General features: G+C 35.1%; 1 protein-coding gene across 1 annotated transcript in view; it reads left to right on the forward strand.

Moving 5' to 3' along the window:
- Positions 1-25357, forward strand: part of HPSE2 (heparanase 2 (inactive)) — a 681364-nt gene that overhangs the window by 411434 nt on the left and 244573 nt on the right. Inside the window, exons 4-5 of the mRNA XM_025880833.1 lie at positions 13742-13915; positions 24438-24609. Coding sequence (XP_025736618.1) covers positions 13742-13915; positions 24438-24609 — 346 coding nt within the window. The remainder of the gene's footprint in view (positions 1-13741; positions 13916-24437; positions 24610-25357) is intronic.

Raw genomic sequence — 25357 nt, forward strand, 5'->3', positions numbered from 1 at the left:
GTAGATTGCTCTAGGTAGCATAGACATTTTCACAATATTTGTTTTTCTAATCCACGAGCATGGAACCATTCCATTTTTTTGTGTCTTCCTCAATTTCTTTTGGGAGTATTCTACAGTTTTCTGAGTTGAGATTCTTTGCCTCTTTGGTTAGGTTTATTCCTAGGTATCTTATGGTTTTGGGTGAAATTGTAAATGGGATCGACTCCTTAATTTCTCTTTCTTCTGTCTTGTTGTTGGTGTATAGAAATGCAACTGATTTCTGTGCACTGATTTTATATCCTGCCACTTTCTGTGATTGCTTTTAAGATATTATTCTCTTGGCTTTGAGTTTTCACAATGTGGCCATGATATTTCTAGATTTCCTTTGTATTTTTCCTACTCAGGGTTTACTGAGCTTCTTAAATCTTTGAATTGATTTCTTTTGTCAAGTTTGGAAAATTCCTGGCTATTATTTCTTCAAATATTGCTTGCCCCCTATTCTCTTTCTCCATTCATCTAGGACTCTATTACACATATGTTAGAACTTTCATTCTTCATCCTAGTCCAGGATTGGCAAATGTCAGCATGGAAAAAAATGGGTAGCAATCATTAGCTAACATCAAGGTGGCTCCCCATTTTATGTAGTTCTTTGTTATTTACTCTTCAATATTAATTTTAAGATCACTTTGTCAGGGTGCCTGGGTGGCTCAGCTGTTAAGCGTCTGCCTTCAGCTCAGGTTGTGATGCCAGGGTCCTGGGATCGAGCCCTGCATTGGGCTCTCTGCTCAGCGGGAAGGCTGCTTCTCCCTCTCCCACTCCCCCTGCTTGTGTTCCCTCTCTCACTGTGTCTTTTTCTGTCAAAATAACTAAATAAAAAATCTTAAAAAAAAAAAGATCACTTTGTCAAATTCTTTGTAATCTCTGGTGGAACTTTTATTGGAATTACATTATACTCATATATTAATATAGGGAAAATTGGCATTTTAAAAAATATCAACACTTCTTACCCCCAAATAAAGCATAATTTTCTATTTATTCAAAACTATTTTATCAATAAGGTTTTATAATTTTCTCCATAAAGGTAATGCACATTTTTGTTAGGCATATGCCCTATTATTTTATAGATATTTTTATGTATATACTATAATATATACATAATATATTATCACGAATGGTAACTTTTTAATGTTTTATATTTTTCTAATTGGTTATTACTGACATGTAAGATTGTCCATCTCAACTTTAGTGGCATAATGCTATTTGTATATATCACTATCATGTAAAAATACTTTTAACAATGGCTGTATTTCCTTTTCCTTTTCTAAAATTATTGTTCTATGCCTTTTCTCCATTTTTTCTTTCTCTTCTCTCTCATCAAACTTCCTAGGAATTTTAATATTTATTAGTCTTTCAAAGAATCAGCTTATAGTACTGTGGATTTTTTACTATTTTTTTAATCTTTCAATATTTATCTCTTTGTGATCAAATAATATGCTCATAACTCCTTTTATTTATTGAATTACTTTAGTTCTATTGATTGCTGAGGAATATGAGGATTTAGCTAACTTAACGATGTTCTCTTACTTCCTCTTTTCTTCCCAATATTTGATAGCTTTGTGATAGAAATATATCTGATAAAAGATATATTTATATCAATTATATAAACCTATAACATGTTAATAACTATATTTAAATATATGAATATTTTAGAATATCTATTGATTATGATTGTTACTTTAACATTTTAACTTCTACTTTTTGTTCTGTCAACTTTTGTGTTTTTTGATACTCTGTTCTGTAAGATAAAGATATTAATGCTGCTAACTTTTCATCTCCTTTCCCTTTCAGGACTGTGCCATTTTCAGTAACACATTTACTTTTACCTTATCATTGATGTTATTTTCATTTTGTTCTGCAATCGTAACCGAATTCTCTATGCTTTGCTCTAGAAAGTTTCCAAATATTGAAAAGCAATAAAGAGAATCTACAGAATTATGACATAAAAGTCCTTTATTGCTGGGACAAGTTCTATGTTAGATTGACATTTTCTACTTTGATAGTCCAGTGTCACAACTCCAGAGCCAAAGAATTTTCCCGTCATCGAGGTCAAACAATCTTTCTTTCCTTTATGCTCCTTTAACTGCTTAAGACCATATCACATTTTAGATTATTTCATATTTGACTTAAGTTTCTTATTTAGCTTTTTTGTTCCCACGTTGTAAAATTTTTTTCCCTTACAAAATATGTCTTTATCACATTTGTACATTTTTCTATTCCTTTCATTCAGTGGAAACTCATTCTTTTCTAGGTCTTCTTTATAAGTCTCATTCTTGGACTTTTCATTATTACTCTCTGAATTTGATCTACTGTCTCTGGATCTCATGGCTTCTTCTTTTGTTTGACTGAATTGCAACCTTAAGTAATCCCTTTAAGGAAGTGTGTGGAAGTATATTTTCTGAGTCTTTGTATGAGGAGTTCTTTTTAATATTAAGACATCTAATGAACACCCCACATAAGACCAGTTACAATTTTGGTATTCACTGATTAAGAAAATTAATAAGGACAGAAAGTTTATATGAATTCAATAATGCTTTTTAAATAATTTGTTTTGTTCTAATCCTAGAAGTATCTATAGCTATTCAAGAAATAGCATTATATAATATAAGACATATGTTATTTATTCAGCCTAGAGGTGGAATAATGTCTGGAATCCTGCAGTAAGCTGTCCATGTCCCTCAGGTTGGGAACCCAGTATGAACTAAGAATGGTTTTTGTATCTTTAAATTGCTATTTAGAAAAAAAAAATATGTGACAGAGATGATATGTATCCCACAAAACAAAATATTTACTATGTGGTCCTTCACATAAAAAGTGATGTGATTCTTAGTTAAACTTTCATAATACACAAGAATTATCTACATATTCTTTGTTTCACTACAACAAAATGCTAGGTTTTATTGTCTACTAGAAGTGAGTGGGAAAACTTTTCATTCCAGAACTAATGTGAACCAGACTCATAGAATACTGGGGATTATATGCAAAAGAATATAGTTTATTCAGAAGATTTAAGCAACAGCACTGAAGACTTAATTACTTTTTTCCATAAAAGCAAACCTTTAAATTATATGATAAATATTTTCAAGTTTTCTTTTATTCCTTTATTTTAATACAGGGAGGTATAGAAAAGACACCAAGAAAAGGATGATAATTTCTTGTCTAGAGGGTCCTTTTTTGTGTAGAAATGCAGACTTGTTGAAAACTGAAAAATAAAAGTCTCACTCGCTTCTCTTCCTTTCACTTCCTTTCCTCCCAAATTATGAGTTTTAACAGTTTTGTTTCCTTACAACAAAATGGTTATTTATATACCCAATATGTATAGACATATATGATTGTGTATATATATATATATATCCATGTATATGTGTACATGAATATATCACTTAGAAGAGATCATATTACAGCATTCTGGTCATTGCTTTTTTTCTTTTTCACTTTTTTAAAACAATACATCTTTTTTTTAATTTCATTTTATTATGTTATGTTAGTCACCATAAAATACATTATTAGTTTTTGATGTAGTGATCCACGATTCATTGTTTTCGTATAACACCCAGTGCTCCATGCAGTAAGTGCCCTCCTTAGTACCCATCACCAGGCTAGCCCATTCCCCCCCCTCTAAAATCCTCAGTTTGTTTCTCAGAATCCATAGTCTCTCATGGCTCATCTCTCCCTCCAATAATACATCTTGATATCTTGATTTTTTTTCATATAAATGTATACAGATCCACTTTGTTCTTTTTTTTCACATTTTATATTGAATTATTTTGGCTCAGTCGTTAAGCGTCTGCCTTCGGCTCGGGTCATGATCCCTGGGTCCTGGGATCGAGCCCTGCATCGGGCTCCCTGCTCTGCGAGAAGCCTGCTTTTCCCTCTCCCACTCCCCCTGCTTGTTTTCCCTCTCTCGCTGTCGCTCTCTCTGTGTCAAATGGATAAAATCTTAAAAAAAAAATAGATATTATTTTTAGCCTTGAGAAAGTTCATCAAATTTTATGAAATCACAATTCATATGTAGTTCATAGAGTTCTCATATACTCTTAATCTAGCTTTACCTAATGTTAACATTTGACATAACTATAGTACAAGCGGGTCTCATGGTGTAATGGTTAGCACTCTACACTTTGACATAACTATAGTACAATTATAGAAATAAGGAAATTTAACACTGATACAATACTATAAACTAACCTATAGGCCTTTTTCCAATTTGGCCAATTTTCCCAATATTGTCCTTTTTCTGTTCTAGAATTCCATTTAGGACATTGCATTGCATTTGGTTGTCATGTCTCTTTCAATCTGTGATCATTCTTTAGTCTTTTGTTTTCTTTCACTTTTGAAGAGTCCAGGCTGTATATTTTGTAGAATGTCCCTTAAATTGGTTTTGTCCAATGTTTTCTAATGATTAGACTCAGGTTTTACATTTTTAATCAAAATACCACTAAAATGATGCTCTGCCTGTCTCAGGGCTTCATATCAGGGTACCTTATGTCAATATATCTACTAAGATTAATTTTGATCACAAAGGTTAAGATGGTGTCTGTCAGTTTTCTCCTCTGTAATGTTACTATTTTTATCTTTTATCTTGGGGAAGGTACTTCAAGACAATCCAAATCTTTTTTGTCATCATACTCTAACATACTAATTTTAGCATCCATCAATGGTCCTTGACTATAGCAATTATTACTGAGGTGTTGCCTAATGGCAGTTTTCTATGTCCATTCTGCTACATTTATTAAAAGGTATTCTGTGAGGAAGAGCTGTTCCTCCTCTCTTTTATTTATTTAGTCATTTATTTATACAAGATGACTTTGGGGTCTTTATTCTGAGGGTTAAAATCCAGTGCTATCATTATTCATTTTGTTGTTCAAATTCTCTCAGCTTTAGCCATTGGGGGCTCATTCAGGTTAGCTCCTATGTCCTTTTGACATGCCTTCATCACTTTTTGAGCACTCCCATAATTTTTGGTACCACCAAATATTCTAGGCTTATTTTGTATCTTCTCTTACCTAGCTCTGGCATCAGCCATTTCTTTAAGGAGCCCTGGTTCTTTTTAATGAGAGAATGGTATTTAGAAACCAAGATCTGGGTCCTAAGTGTGCTCATTGATACTGGAATGTCATTGCTTCCAGGCTTGCTCAGTGGACAGGAAATTATAGATAGATAGATATAGATGTAGATATCTCACCTATATACGCATCTATATTTTTGTATTTATCCATGTGTACATATATTAGAAACCATGAGTTATACTGATACCTCCAATTCCAATTTGACTCCACACAGTTTATTCTAGCCTTCTTTTCCTTATTTGAAATCTCTTTCTGTAACATAGATTCTTTATAATTTGTTGAACAGTCCCCATTTCATAGGCATTTGGATTGTTTTCAGTTACTGGCTATTAAAAGAAGAGGTGCAATGATAATCTTTGTATATCTTGGGGAAACTATGAAAGTATATGTGTATATAGGAAAAATGTCTATTGGTGGACTTTCTTGGTCTAAGGGAATACACATTTAAATTTTGACAGATACTTCTAATTGTCTTCTAGAAACATTTGCATCTTTTAAAATCATTTACTTAAGGGCACATTTCTTAAAAACAATCCACAAAAAATTTCTAAAAAATAATCCTAGCCTTTTTAATAATGTCAGTGTCTCTTTTATTATTTTCCTGTCATGATTTAGATGGACTTCTGATGGGATCCAGAAGTCCCATTATACTCATTGGCATTTAGTTTTCCCTTTAAATCTAGTTAAATTGATTAGTACAATAATTAGTTTCTGTCCTACAGTCTTTGAGAGTGTTGTAATTTTTATTCACAGAAATTTCCCAAATCTCATTCTCCTTCAACAGCTTCAGTCAAATTATAGACATTTAGGCTGATTTCTTTATAACCTAGTTAAAGTTTCATTGCCCTGACTAAATTGGAGATATTTCTCTTCATATTAAAATTAGCTCTTAGCTTAAAAAGATATCGTCACTCTTTGTGAAATGGCTGTGTTTTTCTCCCAGGCAATTTTCAAACTGTTCTCTCTTACAGTTAAAATGTTCCCCTTTTTATTGGTTGTACTCAATAATTCAAATGTTTCCCCATTAACTGATGGTTTCTCTCTGAATTACAAGAGACAGAGTTGATAAAGAGTTCACCTCACTCTGGTTCCACTCTCACATTTCTTTTGGGCTTCCGTTAGAACTTCCTCTGTTCTTCCAGCCTCTAGTGGATAGTCTCCTATACCTCCCCCATAATATTCACTCCAAATTGAACACTTAAAGCAATGAGTATATTATATGAGTGCATTTAACAGCATGGAGTAATAGACATAATCTAGAGAGAACTTGCTACAGTGAATAATGATTACTGAGATTGGGTATTTATGGTACAGACAGGTTATAAGTGGCATTGAATGGGCCTAAATAACACCTGCATGAGTTAGATATTTATTAAGGCTTATAATGTATCAGACATTGAAATGAATGCTTAAAAGGCAGACATGGTACCTTCTCTTTGGCAAATGGTCCAGTATACCTTTAGAGGGTGGGGGCAGAGTTTAACAATGAAGGCATAGTTGACTCTTGCTGTAATGGGAGCTGACTAACTTTTGTCTTCCCCTCCTTTCTTCTCCTAATCTTCCACACTTCCTTCTTCAGTGTCAAGTTTATCTGCCACTTGCTCAAGCCAAAACCTTCGGAGTTTTCCTTGACCTCTTTCTTTCTGCATACTCCACATCTAATCCTTCAGCGCACATTATCAGCTCTACTTTTAAAATATCCCAGGAACCCAGCCACTTCAACCACTACCACCCTAGTCCAAGGCACTGTTATCCCTTGCCTGAATTATTACAGTCTGCTACTTACTTAATTTGCTTCCACCTTTTCCCTCTCCTCCCCTTCTAGTCTCTTTTTAGCTCAACAGCCAGACTGATGCTTTTAAAATGTGAATTGGATCATATTCAAAACCATTCAGTGTTTTCCTGTCATTTGAGGTACAAAGCAAAGTCCTACACAGTCTGGCCATTCTACTGCTCCGACTTCATCTCCTATGCTTTCTCTGTCATTCATTCTGGGGCAGCCACACTGGGCTCTTTGCTGTTCTTCACATTCGTCAGTCTCATATCTGTCTTGGGCCTTTGCCTTTAAGTCAACTTGATTTACTCCCTTACTTCCATAGGGTCTTTGCTTAAATGTTACATTATCAGTGAGGCTTTTTAAAAATAGCATACCTCTTCCATTCGTTCTACAATCCCCTCCCCTGCTTTACTTCCACCATTGAACCTCACGACAACCACACTAAACATAAACTCCATGGGGCTAAGACCTGTTTTCTGTTTGGTTCATTGTTATAACCTTCAAGTATATGATATTACCTGGCCTATAGTTGGTGCTCAGTCAATATTTATCAAATGAATGAATCCTACTAGCAATTTCAGCCACCAGTTGCTTAGATTAGTAAGAACCCTATTTTTTTGTCTGTTGGATTGTAGTTTGTCTATTTAAAGTGCCAAGTCTTGAGGAAACTAAGGAAAATGACCATCATTCATATCTTAGTGTGAATTCATTGATCTTTTTTTAAATTTTATTTTATTGTTATGTTAATCACCATACGTGACATCATTAGTTTTTGATGTAGTGTTCCATGAGTCATTGTTTGTGTATAACACTCAGTGCTCCATTCAATACGTGTCCTCTTTAATACCCATCACCAGGCAAACCCATCCCCCTACCTCCTCCCCTCTAGAACCCTCAGTTTGTTTCTCAGAGTCCATAGTCTCTCATAATTCATTGATCTTATGTGTTTATAATTTAAAGCTGAGATTGTTACCCTTATTGAAGAAATGGCTTTTTGACAAAACAAGGTCTTGATCTTGATTTTTTTCTTAAACTTATCTTTGGTACTTCTCCAGTACTTTTTTGTTTTTCGTTTTTTTCCTGTTATTGCACAGAACTTCAACAAATAAGTTGAGTGTCCAGAGTCTATTCCTTGTTCTTTACCACTCATTCTTTAAGTCTACACCCCAACCTAAATTTTGTTTCTAACCTCACTGTTTGATTAGCTGTAATGACTTTTTCCCAGTCCATTTGCTTCTCAATTTCTCACTAACATGTACTCTTTGACTAGCACATCCTTGAAACTATCTTCTTTGGGGTTCCTTAAGATAACATGTCTGTATTCTTCTTCTTCTCTGCCCTTTTTCTGGACCTTTATATGTAGACATTTCTTAAGGTTTCATCCTCAACCATTTTGTTCTTCAGAAGCCTCAAGAACTTTCATAGCATCAACTATCAGCACTATATAGATGATTCCCAAGCCTATTCTCCTTTTCATCTCAAGCCCCACCTCCTCATTTTCAGCTGTCTTTGAGACAAGGCTGCTTAGAATTCTATTCATATGAGGTGCCAGGGAACCTGTCTAGAGGACATAGAGGCATTGGCACCCTCTGGTGGAGAGAGTAGAAAGTCATATTTAAGTATTTGCTTGCTTGGATGGAACCTGACAGTAGATAGTCCAAGGAAGATTACATTTGTTGAGTATCTACTAAATGCTCTATATTCAGATGTATGTAATCTTTTTTTAAATATATGTAATCTTCTAATAAACTTTAGAGTATATATGTGAACTAGTGATAATAATTATTATACAGATCTTTCTTTGGGTCCTTTCAATTTCTTTCTAGATCACTTATATGCAACAAAAAAGATTTGGGTTGTAAGAATACTTCAGCATGATTTTAAGGCAGGAAATCATTCTCAGATAGTTGCTATGAAGGATATAATGAGATACAGAACAATCCTTAAGGAATTTAGCAGGTTAACTGGGAAAACAAGTCATTCACTCTGGAAAAGTGACTGAATCAAGAGGTAAATCCCAAAATAAGATAATGCCATAGATGCCACAAGACACCCAGATGCTAACAAATGGTATAGAACCTGTGTTTAAAGAAAGTTGTGGTCACTGTAGGGAGAGTGATGTGTTCAGGAATGGCTTCATAAGGAGACGGGACTTAAACTTATCCTTAAAGAGGTATTTCCCAAATTTCTAGCACTCTAGTTCTCAATGTTTGCCATGTTAACAAACCATCTATATTTTTATTTCCCCATACTTTTTTCTATATTGACATCTTTTTGGGGGGTAAATCCCTTTGCCTTGTCTTAAACCATCAAATCCATGAAATCATAGGTTTGATGTGCTTTTGTGTTTGCTATATATATTGTTTGTTTTTCTAATTTACATGAAAACTACACAGGAAATTTTCATCACATAAAGATAATTAATTCTAGAAAAAGGCCACTTAAAGGAATCAGTCTACCTAAGAAGAATATTAGTTATTCATATTCAATTTTGATGCAAAAGTTTGATTTCTAAATGACACTAAAATTATGAAAATAAGTGTAACAAATTATAAGCTCTTATTGCAACTATGAACAATTTCAATGAACAAAACATTCATTTTTTGAATGTTTTGAAATTGTTAATTGAATATTGAGTATTCTTTCTGAGAAAATAATTTAACTTTTGTGGCATGAGCATAAATATTAAATAAATATTAAAAGACTTCAAAATAAACCTCTCTTTATCTTTTAATATTCAAATTATTTTTGAGCAACCTGTTGTTATCCTTGTGAGTTTTCTCTTGTTCAGTTAACTGATCTAATTTTTCTAGATCCTTATTTATTAGTGGATTTGCATGTGACTTGAACAGTTATCAGACATTATTTTCATTGATTTCATGAAATCCTGCCTCTTTTGCTCAGACTTGTAACTTGGCTTTCCAATAGATTTATAATGGGTTTGCATTATATTGGAGAAATTAAAAACATTATTGATTTGATTAGTGAGGATTTTGCCAAGTGGAAAGAATGTTTAAGTCAGTCTTCACTTCAACAGTGAATATTTTGGTGTTCAGATGATTTGTTTTCCTATGCATTCTTTAACTCTAGGAGTGCTTTCTCAAGCTTTTTATACCAGAGGAACACTTGAAATAATTCTCAAGTTTCAGGGAACCTCTGGATAAAAATATCTAAATCTCATAGTATGTCAGTGAGATCATTTAGTTGTAGATATTATTATCCAATAATAATTGCCAATGCTCATTTAAATAGAGAGTGATAGTTTCCTGAGAATCTGTTTAGCCAACTTCTTAGACTATGGATACCAACTCCAATGTAGGTCAGTGGTATAGATTAGATAGAAGATACTTCAGTTTTTCCTTTTTAAAATTTCCTACGTGGTTTTTTTATACCTCACCCAAGTAGGGCTAAAAGTCTTACCACAAATTTCTATCATACTATTGAGTATGCAATGCCATTGAGTATGGTATGTGGTATGTGGTAAGTACAAGGGTAGGGGTTTTTTTTTTTCCTATTTAAAACTAAAACTGACACCTTTTCCCTAAGGTCAGGAACACGGCAGGGATGTCCACTATCATCACTGCTGTTCAACATAATACTAGAAAATTCTAGCCTCAGCAATAAGACAACAAAAAGAAATAAAAGGCATCCACATCAGCAAAGAAGTCAAACTCTCACTCTTTGCAGATGACATGATACTCTAAGTGGAAAAGCCAAAAGACTCCACCCCAAAATTGCTAGAACTCATACAGGAATTCAACAAAGTCACAAGATATAAAATCAATGCACAGAAATCAGTTGTGTTTCTATACACTACCAATGAGACAGAAGAAAGAGAAATTAAGGAGTCAATCCCATTTACAGTTGCACCCAAAACCATAAGATACCTAGGAATAAACCTAACCAAAGAGGCAAGGGAACTGTACTGCAAAAACTATAGAACACCCATTAAAGAAATTGAAGAAGACACAAAGAACTGGAAAGACGTTTCATGCTCATGGATTGGAAGAACAAATATTGTTAAAATGTCTGTGCTACCTAGAGTAATCTGTACATCCAATGCAATACCTATCAAAATACCATTAACTTTTTTCACAGAGCTGGAACAAATAATCCTAAAATTTGTATGGAACCAGAAGAGACCCCGAATAGCCAAAGGAATGTTGAAAAAGAAAAGCAAAGCTGGTGGCATCACAATTCCAGATTTCAAGCTATATTACAGAGTTGTCATCATCAAGACAGTATGGTACTAGCACAAAAATAGACACATAGATCAATGGAACAGAACAGAGAACCCAGAAATGGACCCTCAGCTTTATGGTCAACTAATCTTTGACAAAGCAGGAAAGACTATCCAATGGAAAAAAGACAGTCTCTTCAACAAATGGCGTTGGGAAAATTGGACAGCCACATGCAGAAGAATGAAACTGGACCATTTCCTTACACTACACACAAAAATAGACTCAAAATAGTTGAAAGACCTAAATGTGAGACAGGAATCCATCAACATCCTAAAGGAGAACACAGGCAGCAACCTCTTCGACCTCAGCCACAGCAACTTCTTCCTAGAAACATCGCCAAAGGCAAGGGAAGCAAGGGCAAAAATGAACTATTGGGACCTCATCAAGGTAAAAAGCTTTTGCTCAGCAAAAGAAACAGTCAACAAAACCAAAAGACAACCGACAGAATGGTAGAAGATTTTGCAAATGACAGATAAAGGGCTAGTATCCAAAATCTATAAAGAACTTATCAAACTCAACACCCAAAGAACAAGTGATCCAATCCTGAAATGGGCAGAAGACATGAACAGACATTTCTGCAAAGAAGACACCCAAATGGCCAACAGACACATGAAAAAGTGCTCAACATTGCTCAGCATCAGGGAAATCCAAATCAAAACTTCAATGAGATATCACCTCACACCAGTCAGAATGGCTAAAATTAACAAGTCAGGAAATGACAGATGTTGGCAGGGATGCGGAGAAAGGAGAACCCTCCTACACTGTTGGTGGGAATGCAAGCTTCTGCAGCTTCGGCATACTGTGCAGAAAACAGTATGGACGTTCTTCAAAAAGTTGAAAATAGAGCTACTCTATGACCCAGCAATTGCACTACTGGGTATTTACCCCAGAGATAAAAATGTAGGGATCCGAAGGGGTACGTGTACCCCGATGTTTATAGCAGCAATGTTCACAATAGCCAAACTGTGGAAAGAGCCAAGATGTCCATCGACAGATGAATGGATAAAGAAGAAGTGGTATATATACACAATGGAATATTATGCAGCCATCAAAAGGAATGAAATCTTGCCATTTGCAACGATGTGGATGGAACTGGAGGGTGTTATGCTGAGTGAAATAAGTGAATCAGAGAAAGACATGTATCATATGACCTCACTGATATGAGGAATTCTTAATCTCAGGAAACAAACTGAGAGTTGCTGGAGTGGTGGGGGGTGGGAGGGATGGGGTGACTGGGTGATAGACATTGGGGAGGGTATGTGCTATGGTGAGCGCTGTGAACTGTGCAAGACTGTAGAATCAGAGATCTGTACCTCTGAAGGAAATAATACATTATATGTTAATAAAAAAAAAGAAGAAGAAGAAGAAGAAGATGGCAGGAGGGGGAGAATGAAGGGGGGGAAATCGGAGGGGGAGATGAACCATGAGAGATCATGGACTCTGAAAAACAAACTGAGGGTTCTAGAGGGGAGGAGGTGGGGGGATGGATTAGCCTGGTGATGGGTATTAAAGAGGGCACGTTCTGCATGGAGCACTGGGTGTTATGCACAAACCATGAATCATGGGACACTACATCAAAAACTAATGATGTCATGTATGGTGATTAACATAACATAATAAAAAAAATAAAAATAAAAAAATAAAAGGACAAGTAAGATCTGGATATGTTTTTAAAAGGGGGAAAGGGCATGCCAAATGAGGAGAATTAGAGCAAAGCCTGATGGAGCAGGGGATTCTATAATACATGGAACTGGGTGACACCAACAAAGAACTCATAGATGACAATAGAGAGGCTTGAAGTTGGGGGAAAATTATGATTGAGTTGTAAAGTCCTGAACTAAGGAAGAAAACAGTTTTAAAAATCCACTAAGGTTTTGAGAGTTCAGTGAAACTGATGAAAGAGATTGGAAGAAAGATGAATCTGGACAGGCAAGCACAGAGATTGTTGTGATGATTCATGCAAGTTGAAATGAGAACTGGAACCAGAATGGTGACGATAGATGTGAAGGAATGGGATGGGTATGGGACACATGGTGAGTAGAGTTGACGGTATCAGGGATCAAAATGACAATGAATATATTTACACTTCTGGTGTTTCCATTCTCAGAAATATTAGAAATGTGGGATTGAGTAAAAATTTTTTTTTGAAGTGCTGCTAGACTGAGCTATTTTGCAAGACTTATCAGCCAGTTATCTCTCTTGGCCTTGCCTCCCAACACTATTCCTATCATTCCACAAAGGAATACAGATCCAGCAGTGTCAGATCATGTGATTTTTCAAGAGAAGCTAGAAATCGAACTACTTTGTGATACCTTCCCATTTTTAAATGTTAGCAATTCCATTTTGTTGTTGTTGTTAACAAATAAAACATACTGTGGACTAGACTTGGTTGCTAATTTGCAACCTGTGTCTAGAATTCTGCATGCTGCTTTCTAAAATTACTTCAAAATGAACCCTGAACCAAGAGGTAATATAATCCTTTTGAAGCCTCTCTGTGTAATTTCTAGCAGGAATTAATTAGCAGGAAGCTCATAGAAAGGCTTTTTATAGTACCTAATATTTTCCTTTTGTTGGAATGTTGATTTTAAAGTTACAGGCCTTTTTCTGCTTCTTCCCAGCCAGGTCTCTAGACAAACTTTATAATTTTGCTGATTGCTCTGGACTCCACCTGATATTTGCACTAAATGCACTGCGTCGTAATCCCAATAACTCCTGGAACAGTTCTAGTGCCCTGAGTCTGTTGAAGTACAGTGCCAGCAAAAAGTACAACATTTCTTGGGAACTGGGAAATGGTAAGTAGGCTGTTATTTCCTCTGAATTGACAAGATAAAAAATAAGTTGGCCTGGAACAGCCTCAGTTAGACCATCTGTAGGGTACTGGCCCAGAAAACACTTAGGATATTTGGCCACTGAATTGATCTAAATAGGAAGAGATCAAATAGTGAAGTACAGTAGATTTAGTGAATCCATACCTGCTTCTTGGAACTGTGGATATCATTTGCTGTGTTGTTTCACTTCATATTAAGGACAACTCAAGAATCAGTTAAAAGAATACTATTGACCAAAGGATCTGAAGAGACATTTCTCCAAAGAAAAAATACAAGAGGCCAAAATAAAAAACACATGAAAAGATGCTCAACATTATTAGCCATCAGGGAAAAGCAAATCAAAACCACAATAAGATAGTATTTCACATCCACTAGGATGCCCATGATAAAAAAAGGATAACAACTATTGGCAGGGATGTGGAGAAATCAGAACCCTCATCCACTGCTGGTGGGAATGTGAAATGGTGTAGCCACCTTGGAATACAGTCAGGCAGTTCCTCAAAAAGTTAAATATAGAGTTCCTATATGACTTAGCAATTCTACTCCTAGGTATATATTTAAGAGAAATGAAAACATATGTCCACAGAAAAATTTATACATAGTAGCATTATTCCTGATAGCCAAAAAGTAGAAACAACCCAAATGTCCATCAACTGATAAATGGATAAATAAAATGTGGTATAGCCATATGATGGAATATTATTTGGTCACAAAAAAAGGAATGAATACATGCTACAACACGGATGAACCTTGAAAGATTATGTTAAATGAAAAAAGCCAGACACATATTTATATAAAACATCCAAAATAGGTAAATCTAAAGAGACAGTAGATTAGTGGTTGCCCAGAGCTAGTGGGGGCAGAGATGCGAGGGAACTGCTAAAGGGCCTGAGGTTTCTTTGGGGGTGATAAAAATGTTCTTAAATTTGTTGTGATGATTGCACAATGGTGTAAATATACTTAAAACCATTGAATTATATACATTAATTTGGTGAATTGTATAGATGTAAATTATATCTCAATACTGCTGTTACTAAAAAAAAGAAAAATACTGTGTTTGTCTTTTCTATTTTAAAGGGCATACAGTGCATATTTTCTGCCACTGGTTGGTGACAAAAACCTTTATATGTAATTGTCAACAATATTGTCATCCTATATTTACATAGTATTTAGTTTACACAGCAAGTCCAAATACTCTTCTATTTGGACCTTAAAGTGCTAAATCAAGAGCCTAATAAAGGAAATATTATGCAGGTGAGGAAATACATGGAAAAAGGTAAAGAGAATTGCTAAAGGCAGCAGTAAATGCTAAATCTATGTCAGGAACTTGGGACTTCTAACAGAAAAGGAGGCACTTTTTTTTACTACCCTATGAGGTTTTTTTTAATGGTATTAAAACTTCTTGGCTTTCTTCACTTCCTTCAACTTTCATTCAACAAGTATTTATTGACTGCCTAATATGTACAAAGGTACTATGCTTGTTTTGAGAGATATAAGAGTAAATAACAGATAAATACCCCTGCCTACATTCTAGTAGAGAAGATAGATAATAAATAGGATTGAAAACAGTTCATCATTATGTTCTCTCATACAACGTGTTTGTCCTTTAGTAATTCAAACTGAAGTATTCAAGTTGATCCCATTGTTTTCTAACAATGAACTAATGTACCCCTGCCTTCGCCCCTCCTATCCTCCCGTCTCCCTTTCTCCTGTCCCCTCTCCCCCTCTCGCTCTCCCTTCCTTCCTCTTCATTTTGCAATTCGATTATCAGATTTATAGACTTGAGCAAACATCTCTGAAGTCCAATTTTAGAACATTTCCATAACTCCAAAAAGATCCCTCATTCCACTTGCCATCAATCCCTGTAACCATGTCCTATCTCAGGAAACCCTAATCTGTTTCCTATCTATAGATTTGTCTTTTATGGACATTTCATATAATTGGATCATATAATAGTCTTTTGCATCTGACTTCTTTCACCTAGCATGTTTTTGAAGTTTATCCATATTGTAGCAAGTAAAAGTAGCTCATTCCTTTTTATTGCTGAATAGTATTCCAGTGTATGGCTGTATATCCCATTTTGCTTTTCCATTTCCCAGATAATGGACATCTGGATTGTTTCTGCTTTTGGGCTTTGATAAATAATGCTGCTATAAACTTTCACATATAAGTCTTTGTGTGGATATATGCTTTTATTTCTCCTAGGAACATACCTAGGAGGGGAGGAGGGTTGCTAATTCATATTGTAAGTTTATGTTTATTTTTTACCCACTGCCAAATATTTTCCTAAGTAGCTCTACCATTTTACATTTTCACTAGAAATGTATAAGGGTTTTAGTTTTTCTACATCTTTGGAAACACTTGTCAATGTCTGCCCGATTATAACCATTCTAGTGAATTTGAAGTAGTATCTTAATATGGCTTTAATTAGCACTTCCCTAATGACAAATGATGTTGAGTGTCTTTTCATGTGCTTTTCAGACATTCTTACATCTTTTTTGGTGAAATGTCTACTCAAATCTTCTCCCCTTTTAATTAAGTTACTTTATTATTGAGTTGTAAAAGTCTTAAATATATTCTGGATATGAGTTCTTCGTCAAATATATGATGTGCACATATTTTCCCTGGTTTGTAACTTCTCTTTACACTTTTTTTATGGCATCTTTTGAAGTACAGAAGTTTTGAATTTTGATAAAGTTCAATTTGTCAGTTTTTCATTTTACAGATCATACTTTTGGTATCATCTCTTTGCCTAACCCCAAACCACAAAGTGTTATTTTTTCTATATTCTAAAAGTTTTATAGTTTTTGCTTTCACATTTAGGTATGAGATCCATTACAAGTTAATTTTGAGTATGTTAGGAAGCTAGAGTCTAAAAATTAATCTTTTGCATGTGGATATCAAGTTGTCCCAGAACTACTTAAAAGACTATTCTTTCCCTATTGTATTCTATTAACACTTTTGTCAAAAACCAACCAAAAATGGATTTATTTCTCGACTCCTAATTCTGTTCCACTGATCAGTATGTCTGTCTTTATACTAGCACTACATTGTCTTGATTACAATAGCTTTGTAATGAGTTTTGAAAATGGGAAGTATAAATCCTCCAATTTTGTTATTTTTTAAAAATTGTTTTCACTGGGGCGCCTGAGTGGCTGCCTTCAGCTCAGGCCCCAGTCCCAGGGTCTTGGGATCAAGCACTGCATCAGCCTCCTTCCTCAGCAGGGAGCCTGCTTCTCCCTCTCCCTCTGCCTCTCACCCCAGCTTGTGTGCTCACATTCTTTCTCTCTGTCTCAAATAAATAAATAAAATCTTTAAAAAGTAATAAAATAAAATTGTTTTGGCTATCTTAGGTGCTTGCATTTCCACACAGCTTTTTATTTCCTCAACAAAGCCTGCTGGAATTTTAATAGAGATAGCATTGAATCTATAGATCATTTTGGGGAGAATTGCCATCTTAAGAATATTGAGTATGTCCATGAACATGGATTATCTCCCCATTTATTCAATTTTTAATTTCAGCAGTGTTTTGTAGTTTAGTGTACAAATTTTGCACTTTTTTGTGAAATTTAATCTTAAATATTTTTTTTCTTTTTCATGCAATTATTAATGGAATTATTTTAATTTTATTTATGTATTGTGCATTGCTGGCATTTAGAAATACGATTGATTTTATATATTGATCTTTTATCCTCCAGACTTGCTGAACATGTTTTGTAGATCTTGTGTTTTTTCACCCCGTGTGTGTGAGTTGTTTAGGGTTTTCTATATACAGGATATGTTGTCTGAGAATAAAGCCTGTTTTACTTCTTTCTATCCAGTTTAGATACTTTTTATTTCTTTCCTTGCCTGACTACACTGGCTAGAACCTCTAACACAAATGTTGAATGTAAGTGGCAAGAATACACATTCCTGCTTGTTCACAGTCTTAGGGGGAAAACATTAAATATTTCACTATTAAGTATGATGTTTTACCATTAAACATTCAGTATTACATCATTAAATATGTAGGTTTTTCTCTGGTACTATTTATCAGATTGAAGAATTTCCCTTCTATTCATAGTTGTTGAGAATATTTATCAGGAATAAGTGTTGGATTTTGCCAAATGCCTCTTTTTTTGCACCTGTTGAGATGATACTGTGTTTTTGGTCTTCCATTATATGATATTTTACATTAGTTGGATTTTTGATATTAAATCAGTCTTGCATTCCTGGTATATATCCCCCTTGGCCATTGTATTGTAATACTTCTTATATATTACTGGATTCAGTCTGTAACTATTTTGTTGGGGATTTTTGAATCTATATTTATGAGGAATATTCATCTGTAATTTTCTTTTCTTGTGATGTCTTTGTCTGACTTTGGTATCGGGGGAATATTGGCCTCATAAAATGAATTGAGAAGTGTTCCCTCTTCCTCCATTTTCTGGAAGAGTTTATGAAGGATTGGTTTGGTATTATTTCTTCCTCAAATATTTGTTAGAATTCACCAATTAATCCATCAGGTCTGGGCTTTCTTTGTGGAAATATTTTAATGATTAATTCAATGTCTTTTGTTGTTATAAGCCTATACAGATTTTCTATTTCTTTTTGAGTTGGTTTTAATAACTTGTATCTTTCTTGAAAATCTTTCATTTCATCTAAGTTGTCTAAATTAATGGCATAAAGTTGTTCATAGTAGTCCCTTATCTTCTTAATTACTGTGAGGTCCTTAGTGTCGTTCCTTCTTTCATTCCTAATTTTGGTAATCTGTGACTTCTTTCTTTCGTTTCTTGGTCAGTTTAGCTAATAGTATGTGTTTTGTTGATCTTTTCAAAGAACCAACTTTTGCTTTTATTGGTTTTCTCTATTTTTTAAATTATCATTAATTTCCACTCTGATTTTTTTTATTTCATTCCTTCTTGCTTTGGGTTTAGTTTTCTCTTCTTTTTTTGCTTTTTTTTAAAGTTAGAAGCTTAGATTATTAATTTGAGATCTTTCTTCTTTTCTAATATAGGAGTCTTTTTTTTCTTCTAGACAACAAAAATTTAATTTCTCACTGTTCTGGAAGCCCAAAGTCTAGGATCAGCCGGTATCAGCAGATCTGGTTTCTTCTGAAGCTTCTCTTCTTAGTTTGCAGATGTCCAGCCTCTCACTATGTTCTCACGTGGCCTTCTCTCTGTGCATCCCTACTGTCTCTTTGTGTCTCTACACTTTTTTAACACTTTTTTGGGGGGGAGCAGTTTTAGGTTTACAGCAAAATTGAAAGAAAGGTAGACATTTCCCATATATTCCCTGCTCTGATACATGCATAGCCTACCCCACTGTCAGCATCCCCCACCACAATGGTGCATTTTTTACAATTGGTGAACCTACAATAATACATCATAATCACCCTAAGTTTGTAATTTACATTATGGTTCACTTTAGTGTGAATATACTGTGGATTTGGACAAATGTACAATGACATATATCCAGCATTATGTTGTCATAAAAATGTTTTTACTGTCCTAAAAATCCTCTATGATCCATCTGTTTATCCCTCCTTCCTGTCCCTGAACTTTGCCAACCATGACTCTTTTCACTCTGTCCCTAATTTTGTTTTTCCTAGAATGTCAAATAGTTGGAATTATACAGTATGTGGTCTCTTCAGATTGGCTTCTTTCACTTAATGTTATGCATTTAAGGTTCTTCCATATCTTTTCATGGCTGTTACCTCATTTCTTTTTAGTGCTGAATAATATCCCATTGTGTAGATGTACCACAGTTCATTTATCCATTCACCTACAGAAGGACATAATCATTCTTCCAAGTTGTGGCAATTATGAATACAGCTGCTTTAAATTCATGTGTAGACAAAAGTGAAGACAAAATTTCAACTCCTTTGCATAAATAACAAGGAACACAATTGCTGCATCATATAGTAAGAATATATTTTGTTTTGTAAGAAACCACCAAACTCTTCCAAAGTGACCATATCATTTTTCATTCCTGCCAGCAATGAATGAGCATTCCTGTTTCTCCACATTCTACCTAGTTTTTAGTCCTGTCAGTGTTAACAAATTTTGACCATTCGAATAGGCATGTAGTGGTATTTAATTGTTTTTTTTTAATTATTTTTTTATTTTAAGATTTTTTAAAATTTATTTGCTTGAGAGAGAGAGAGAGCGAGCAAGCAAGAGAGAGAGCATGAGCAGGTGGGAGGGGCAGAGGGAGAAGCAGACTGCTCTCTGAGCAGGGAGCCCAATGTGGGACTTGATCCCAGGACCCGGGGATCATGATCTGAGCAGATGCCCGACCATCTGAGCTACCCAGGTGCCCTTAATTGTTGTTTTAATTTGCCTTTCCCTGATGACATATGTGGAACATATTTTTAATTTGCTTATCTTTTCATATTTTTATTTGCCATCAGTGTATCTCCTTTGATGAGGTGTCTATTGGAGTCTGTCCCATTTTTAAATCAGGTGGTTTGTTTCTAAACTTTAAGAGTTCTTTGTATATTTTGGATAACAGTCGTTTATGAGATGTGTCTTTTGCAAGTATTTTCTCCCAGTTTGTGGCTTGTCTTCTCATTCTCATAACATTGTGTTTTGCAGAGCAAATGATTTTAATTTTAATGAAGTACAGCTCATCAATTATTTCTTTCATAGATTGTGCCTTTGGTGTCATCCCATATGTTTTTACACATTATATTTTCATTTTCATTTCATTAAAAATATTTTCTAATTCCCCTTGTGATTTCTTTGACTCATGGATTATTTGTTTAACTTCCAAATATTTATAGATTTCTCAAATTTCTTTCTGTTGAATTCTATTTTAATTCTGTTGTGGTCAGGGCACATACATTATATGATTTAATCCTTTTAAATAGATGAGACTTGTCTTATGGTTTACCGTATGGTCTGTCCTGAAGGACGCTCTATATGCACTAAAAAAATAATGAGTATCCTACTGTTGTTGGGTGGAGTACTGTAGAGATATCAATCAGGTCAAGTTGGCTGATAGTGTTATTCGTGTTTTCTGTATCAGTGCTAATTTTCTGTCTTGTTTTTCTACTGATTACTGAGAATGTGGTATTGAAGTCTCCTATTATTGCTGGCTTTTCTATTTTTGTCTTTAACTTTGCTTCATGTCTTTTGGTATTCTGTTGTTGGTATGTCTATGTTTGTAACTGTTATATCTTCCTAACAAATTGACCCTTTTATCATTATAAAATGCCCCACATTATCTCTAGTAACATTGTTGTCTTAAATATTGTTGTCTTAAAAAGTCTATTTTGTCTGATATTATAGTCATTCCAGCTCTCTTATGGTTACTGTTTGCATGGCATATCTTCTTCATCCTTTTACTTTCAATCTATTTGTATCTTTTATTTTAGAGTCTGTCTCTTTAGTTGGATCTTAGATTTTTATTCAACCTGACAATTTCTGCTTTTAACTGGAGTGTTTAATCCATTTACATTTAATGTAATTGTTGATATGGTTGCATTTATATCTGCCATCTTGCTATTTTCCATTTATTTCATTTTTTTGTTCTTCTGTTTCCCCTGTACTACTTTTTTATGCAGAAGAGATATTGTCTAAGGTATTACTTTAATTTCTTTGTTTTTATTTTGTTTTACTTATTTTCATAGTAGTTTCTTATTGTAATACATATGAACTTATTACAATCTACTTTAGAGTAATACTAACTTAATTCCAGGTAACTATAGAAAATTTGCTCCATAGAACTCAATTTCCCCCTCCTTCATGCCATTATTATTTTAAACATTATGTTTTCATATGTCATAAGCCCGAAAACACAGTTTTGTAATTTTTGTTTTATGTAACTGTTATTTAAATTAATTAAGAGTAATGGAGGGGCGCCTGGGTGGCTCAGCTGTTAAGCGTCTGACTTTGGCTCAGGTCTCAGTCCCAGGGTCCTGGGATCGAGCCCCGCATTGGGCTCCCTGCTCGGCAGGAGGCCTGCTTCTCCCTCTCCCACTCCCCCTGCTTGTGCTCTCGAGCTCGCTGTCTCTCTCTCTCTCTGTCAAATAAATAAATAAAATCTTTATTTAAAAAAAAGAAAAGAAAAGAGTAATGGATATTTTCAACTGTCTTTTATATTTACCTATGCAACCGCCATTACTGGTGATCTCTATTTCTTTGTGCCGTTTTGAGTCACCATCTGGTGTCATTTCCTTTCAAACTGAAAGACTTCATTTCTCATTCCTTGTAAGGCAGATTTTCTCACAACAAATTCTGTCCTTTGTTTTTCTGGTTAAGGTTTAAATTTTGCTTTCAGTTTTGAAGGATAGATTGCTACATATAGAATTCTTGGCTGACATTTTTTTTTATTTAGCATTTTGAATATGTCATCCTGTAGTCTTCTGGCCTGCATTATTTCTGGTAAAAATTCAGCTGATAATTTCCTTGTGTTCCTCTGTATGTGAAAATCATTTCAGTTCCAAAATTTCCATTTGATAATTTTTTATAATTTTTATCTCTTCATTTATATTTGATTGGTCAATACAATCATACTTTCCTTTAATTTTTTATTGTTCCTGTTCTCTCTTTGAACATATTTATAATAATAGTTCTGAATTCCTTGCCCATGAAGTCTAACATTTGGGCCCCTTCGGAGAAAGTTTCTGTTGACTGCTTTTTTACTTGCTTATGGGTCACTCTATCCTATTTCTTTGCATGCTGTAATATTTGTTGTTGTTGAAAATTTACATTTTAGGTAATATGTTGGAACAACTCTGGATTCTGAATCCTCCATCCCAGAGGCTGTTTTTGTTGTTTCTTTTTTGCTTGTTTGTTTGTTTAGTGACTTACGTGGACTAATTCTGTAGAGTCTGTCTCTCTTGCATTGTGTAGATGCTGATATATCTTAAGTTTTTCTATTTTTTAATCATTTCTTAAGGCCAGCTTCCTAGAGGTTGTCCCTGAGTCAGCACAGCTTAATGTTAGACAATGATTGATTAGAGGCTGTGCTTACTTTGCACCAGTAAGGCTTCCATCCTTTGCTAGTGGATCTGTGTGTGAGTTGGAGAACAGATTCCAAATTTAAACAGTTTATAATTCTCACTGGCTTTTCTTTTCTGGCATGCCTTCTCATTGTCTCCTTTATAAATGTGCTAGGTTTCACATTCATCTGCGAGTACATGGATAGTTAGTGCCCTCTCCAGTCTCTCCTGAGCATACACAGCCTTCCAGACAACAAGGGGTATGCATTTAAATTACAGATCTTCAAGAGTGGGGCTGTCCATCTGAGAGTGGAGTAGCTGAGTTACTTATATTTAATTAGTGGGTCTGGTCACATACGGAGATGTGGTCCTGCATGTACTGGACATTTTACACTGAGGAAACCATGTAGAATATGGTGAAGGGAGTAACATTAACTCCACATAAACTATTTTTAAGTCAGGAGACATGGTGGTGAAAGCAATGTCGTATGTGTGAGCTTATCAAGGCCCACTGTGTCTCTTATTCCCCAAATCTCCCTGTTAAATTTTTTGCAGGTCTGCTGGTCAATTTCTTGACACTACAAAATCTCAAGGTAGCCAAAGTATCTGCCCTACTTGGAGCATGTGCTTAATTCCAAATCAAGTTAGCTCCCTCCAGCAGTGGAGTTGCTGGTTTTTAGGACTTTCCTTGCCCTTTTAGAACTACCAAGTTAATAGAAACTGAGGGAGGGTGTTGTGCTCTAAATTATTTCACCCAGCCACTTTGTTATTAAACATTAAGATTTTTCTTTTTGATACAATGGCCATCTTTATAAAACTTTCCTTTCTCACCATTTGTCTCAGTTTCCTAAGCCTGTTCATAACAAATTACCGTAAGCTCAGTGGTGTAAAACAACAGAAATGTATTCTCTCACAGTTCAGGGAACCAGAAGCTTGAAATCAGAGTATTGCCAGTGTTGATTCCTTCTGGAGGCTCTGAGGGAGAATCTATTCCATGCCTCTTTCTCAGCTTTTAGTAGCTGCTGCCAGCAATCCTTGGAATAGCAGCATTCTTCCAATCTTTGCCTCCGTCGACACATGGCCCTCTTCCCAGTGTGTCTGTGTACCTGGATCTCCCTCTCCGTTCGTTTTTTTTATAAAGACACCAGGCACTGGATTTAGGGCACGCCCTAATCCCATATGACCTCATCTTAACTACATCTTCAAAGACTCTATTTCCAAATAAGGTCACATTCTGAAGTTACAGGTAGACATGAACTTTGGGAGACACTATTCAGCCCAGTAGACCATTCATTATAAAGTATCACCCAAAAATCAGCATGGTCTCTCTCTTGTGGATTAGGTGATCTTATGTGAAGATTAGTTTGAAAATGAGTAGAATGCTAAAATGGCACTTAACTTTTTGTTATAATGGTTCCTCAAGTTAAACTAGCTTACACTCTCTTTTTTGGTTGTTTTATTCACGTTGTTAAGAAAAAGGCAGAAAGATCTGTGAACAGGAAAGGGTTGGCAGAGCCTTACCCTTCTCAACTCTGACTTGCATGTCTGCTTTTAATCTAGAGCCAAATAACTATCGAACCATGCATGGCCGGGCGGTAAATGGCAGCCAGTTGGGAAAGGATTACATCCAGCTGAAGAGCCTGTTGCAACCCATCCGGATTTACTCCAGAGCCAGCTTGTACGGTCCTAATATTGGGAGACCCAGGAAGAACGTCATCGCCCTCCTAGATGGGTAGGTCATATTTTTTAGCAGTTCTTATAAGACTATTCATAAATATAATGAATTAATGTATTTATATTTTTCCTGGTTATTTGTGGTCTTAAGAAAGATAGAGAGACTTTTTTCACAGTGACTTCCCCAGTTCTATATCAGTGATTCTCCATCAAACAGCAGAAGAGCTTTGCATCTCTCCAGGCCTCCCATAGTCAGCAGAAGGTGGTGAAATTGGGGAAGGATATCACCATCTCCTGGGCAGGTTGGAAGGGATTACATTGTTTTAAAAAGCACATTTAATATTACAGCATTTCATCTGCATTTTATATTTTTTAAAAGTCAAAATATTATTACTCTATTCTTATGACCACTTCTAGAAAGTAAAGCTTGACAAAACCCTGGCCAGTATAGCTGGATTAAAAAGTTGAGAAACACTACTGCTACTTGTAGATTAAAGCATTAGAATTGTTACCATATTTAATTAATTTTGACTGAATCTAATAATCTTTTTTAAGCACTGGTTATGGCTGAGGCACTATGTTAAATGCTCTCTGCCCAGTCCTGTTGGAGGGCCAGCCCAGATTGAATCCATGCAGGTTAGATTCAGTTATACAGAGTCAGAAGGAATGTCTGAGGGAATGGTATGAGGAAGACTGAAGCCGTATGTTGATCCAAGACCTAAAGCGGAGATGTGACTGGAGCAGAAAGGGTGGGAACTATGAAGTTGGAGAGTCAGGAGTTCCCCGGGAGCAGAGTATACACCAAG

This window comes from Callorhinus ursinus, unplaced genomic scaffold (assembly GCF_003265705.2).
Source record: "Callorhinus ursinus isolate GAN/ISIS: 27379988/994484 unplaced genomic scaffold, GSC_fseal_2.0 scaffold20, whole genome shotgun sequence".
Taxonomy (NCBI): domain Eukaryota; kingdom Metazoa; phylum Chordata; class Mammalia; order Carnivora; family Otariidae; genus Callorhinus; species Callorhinus ursinus.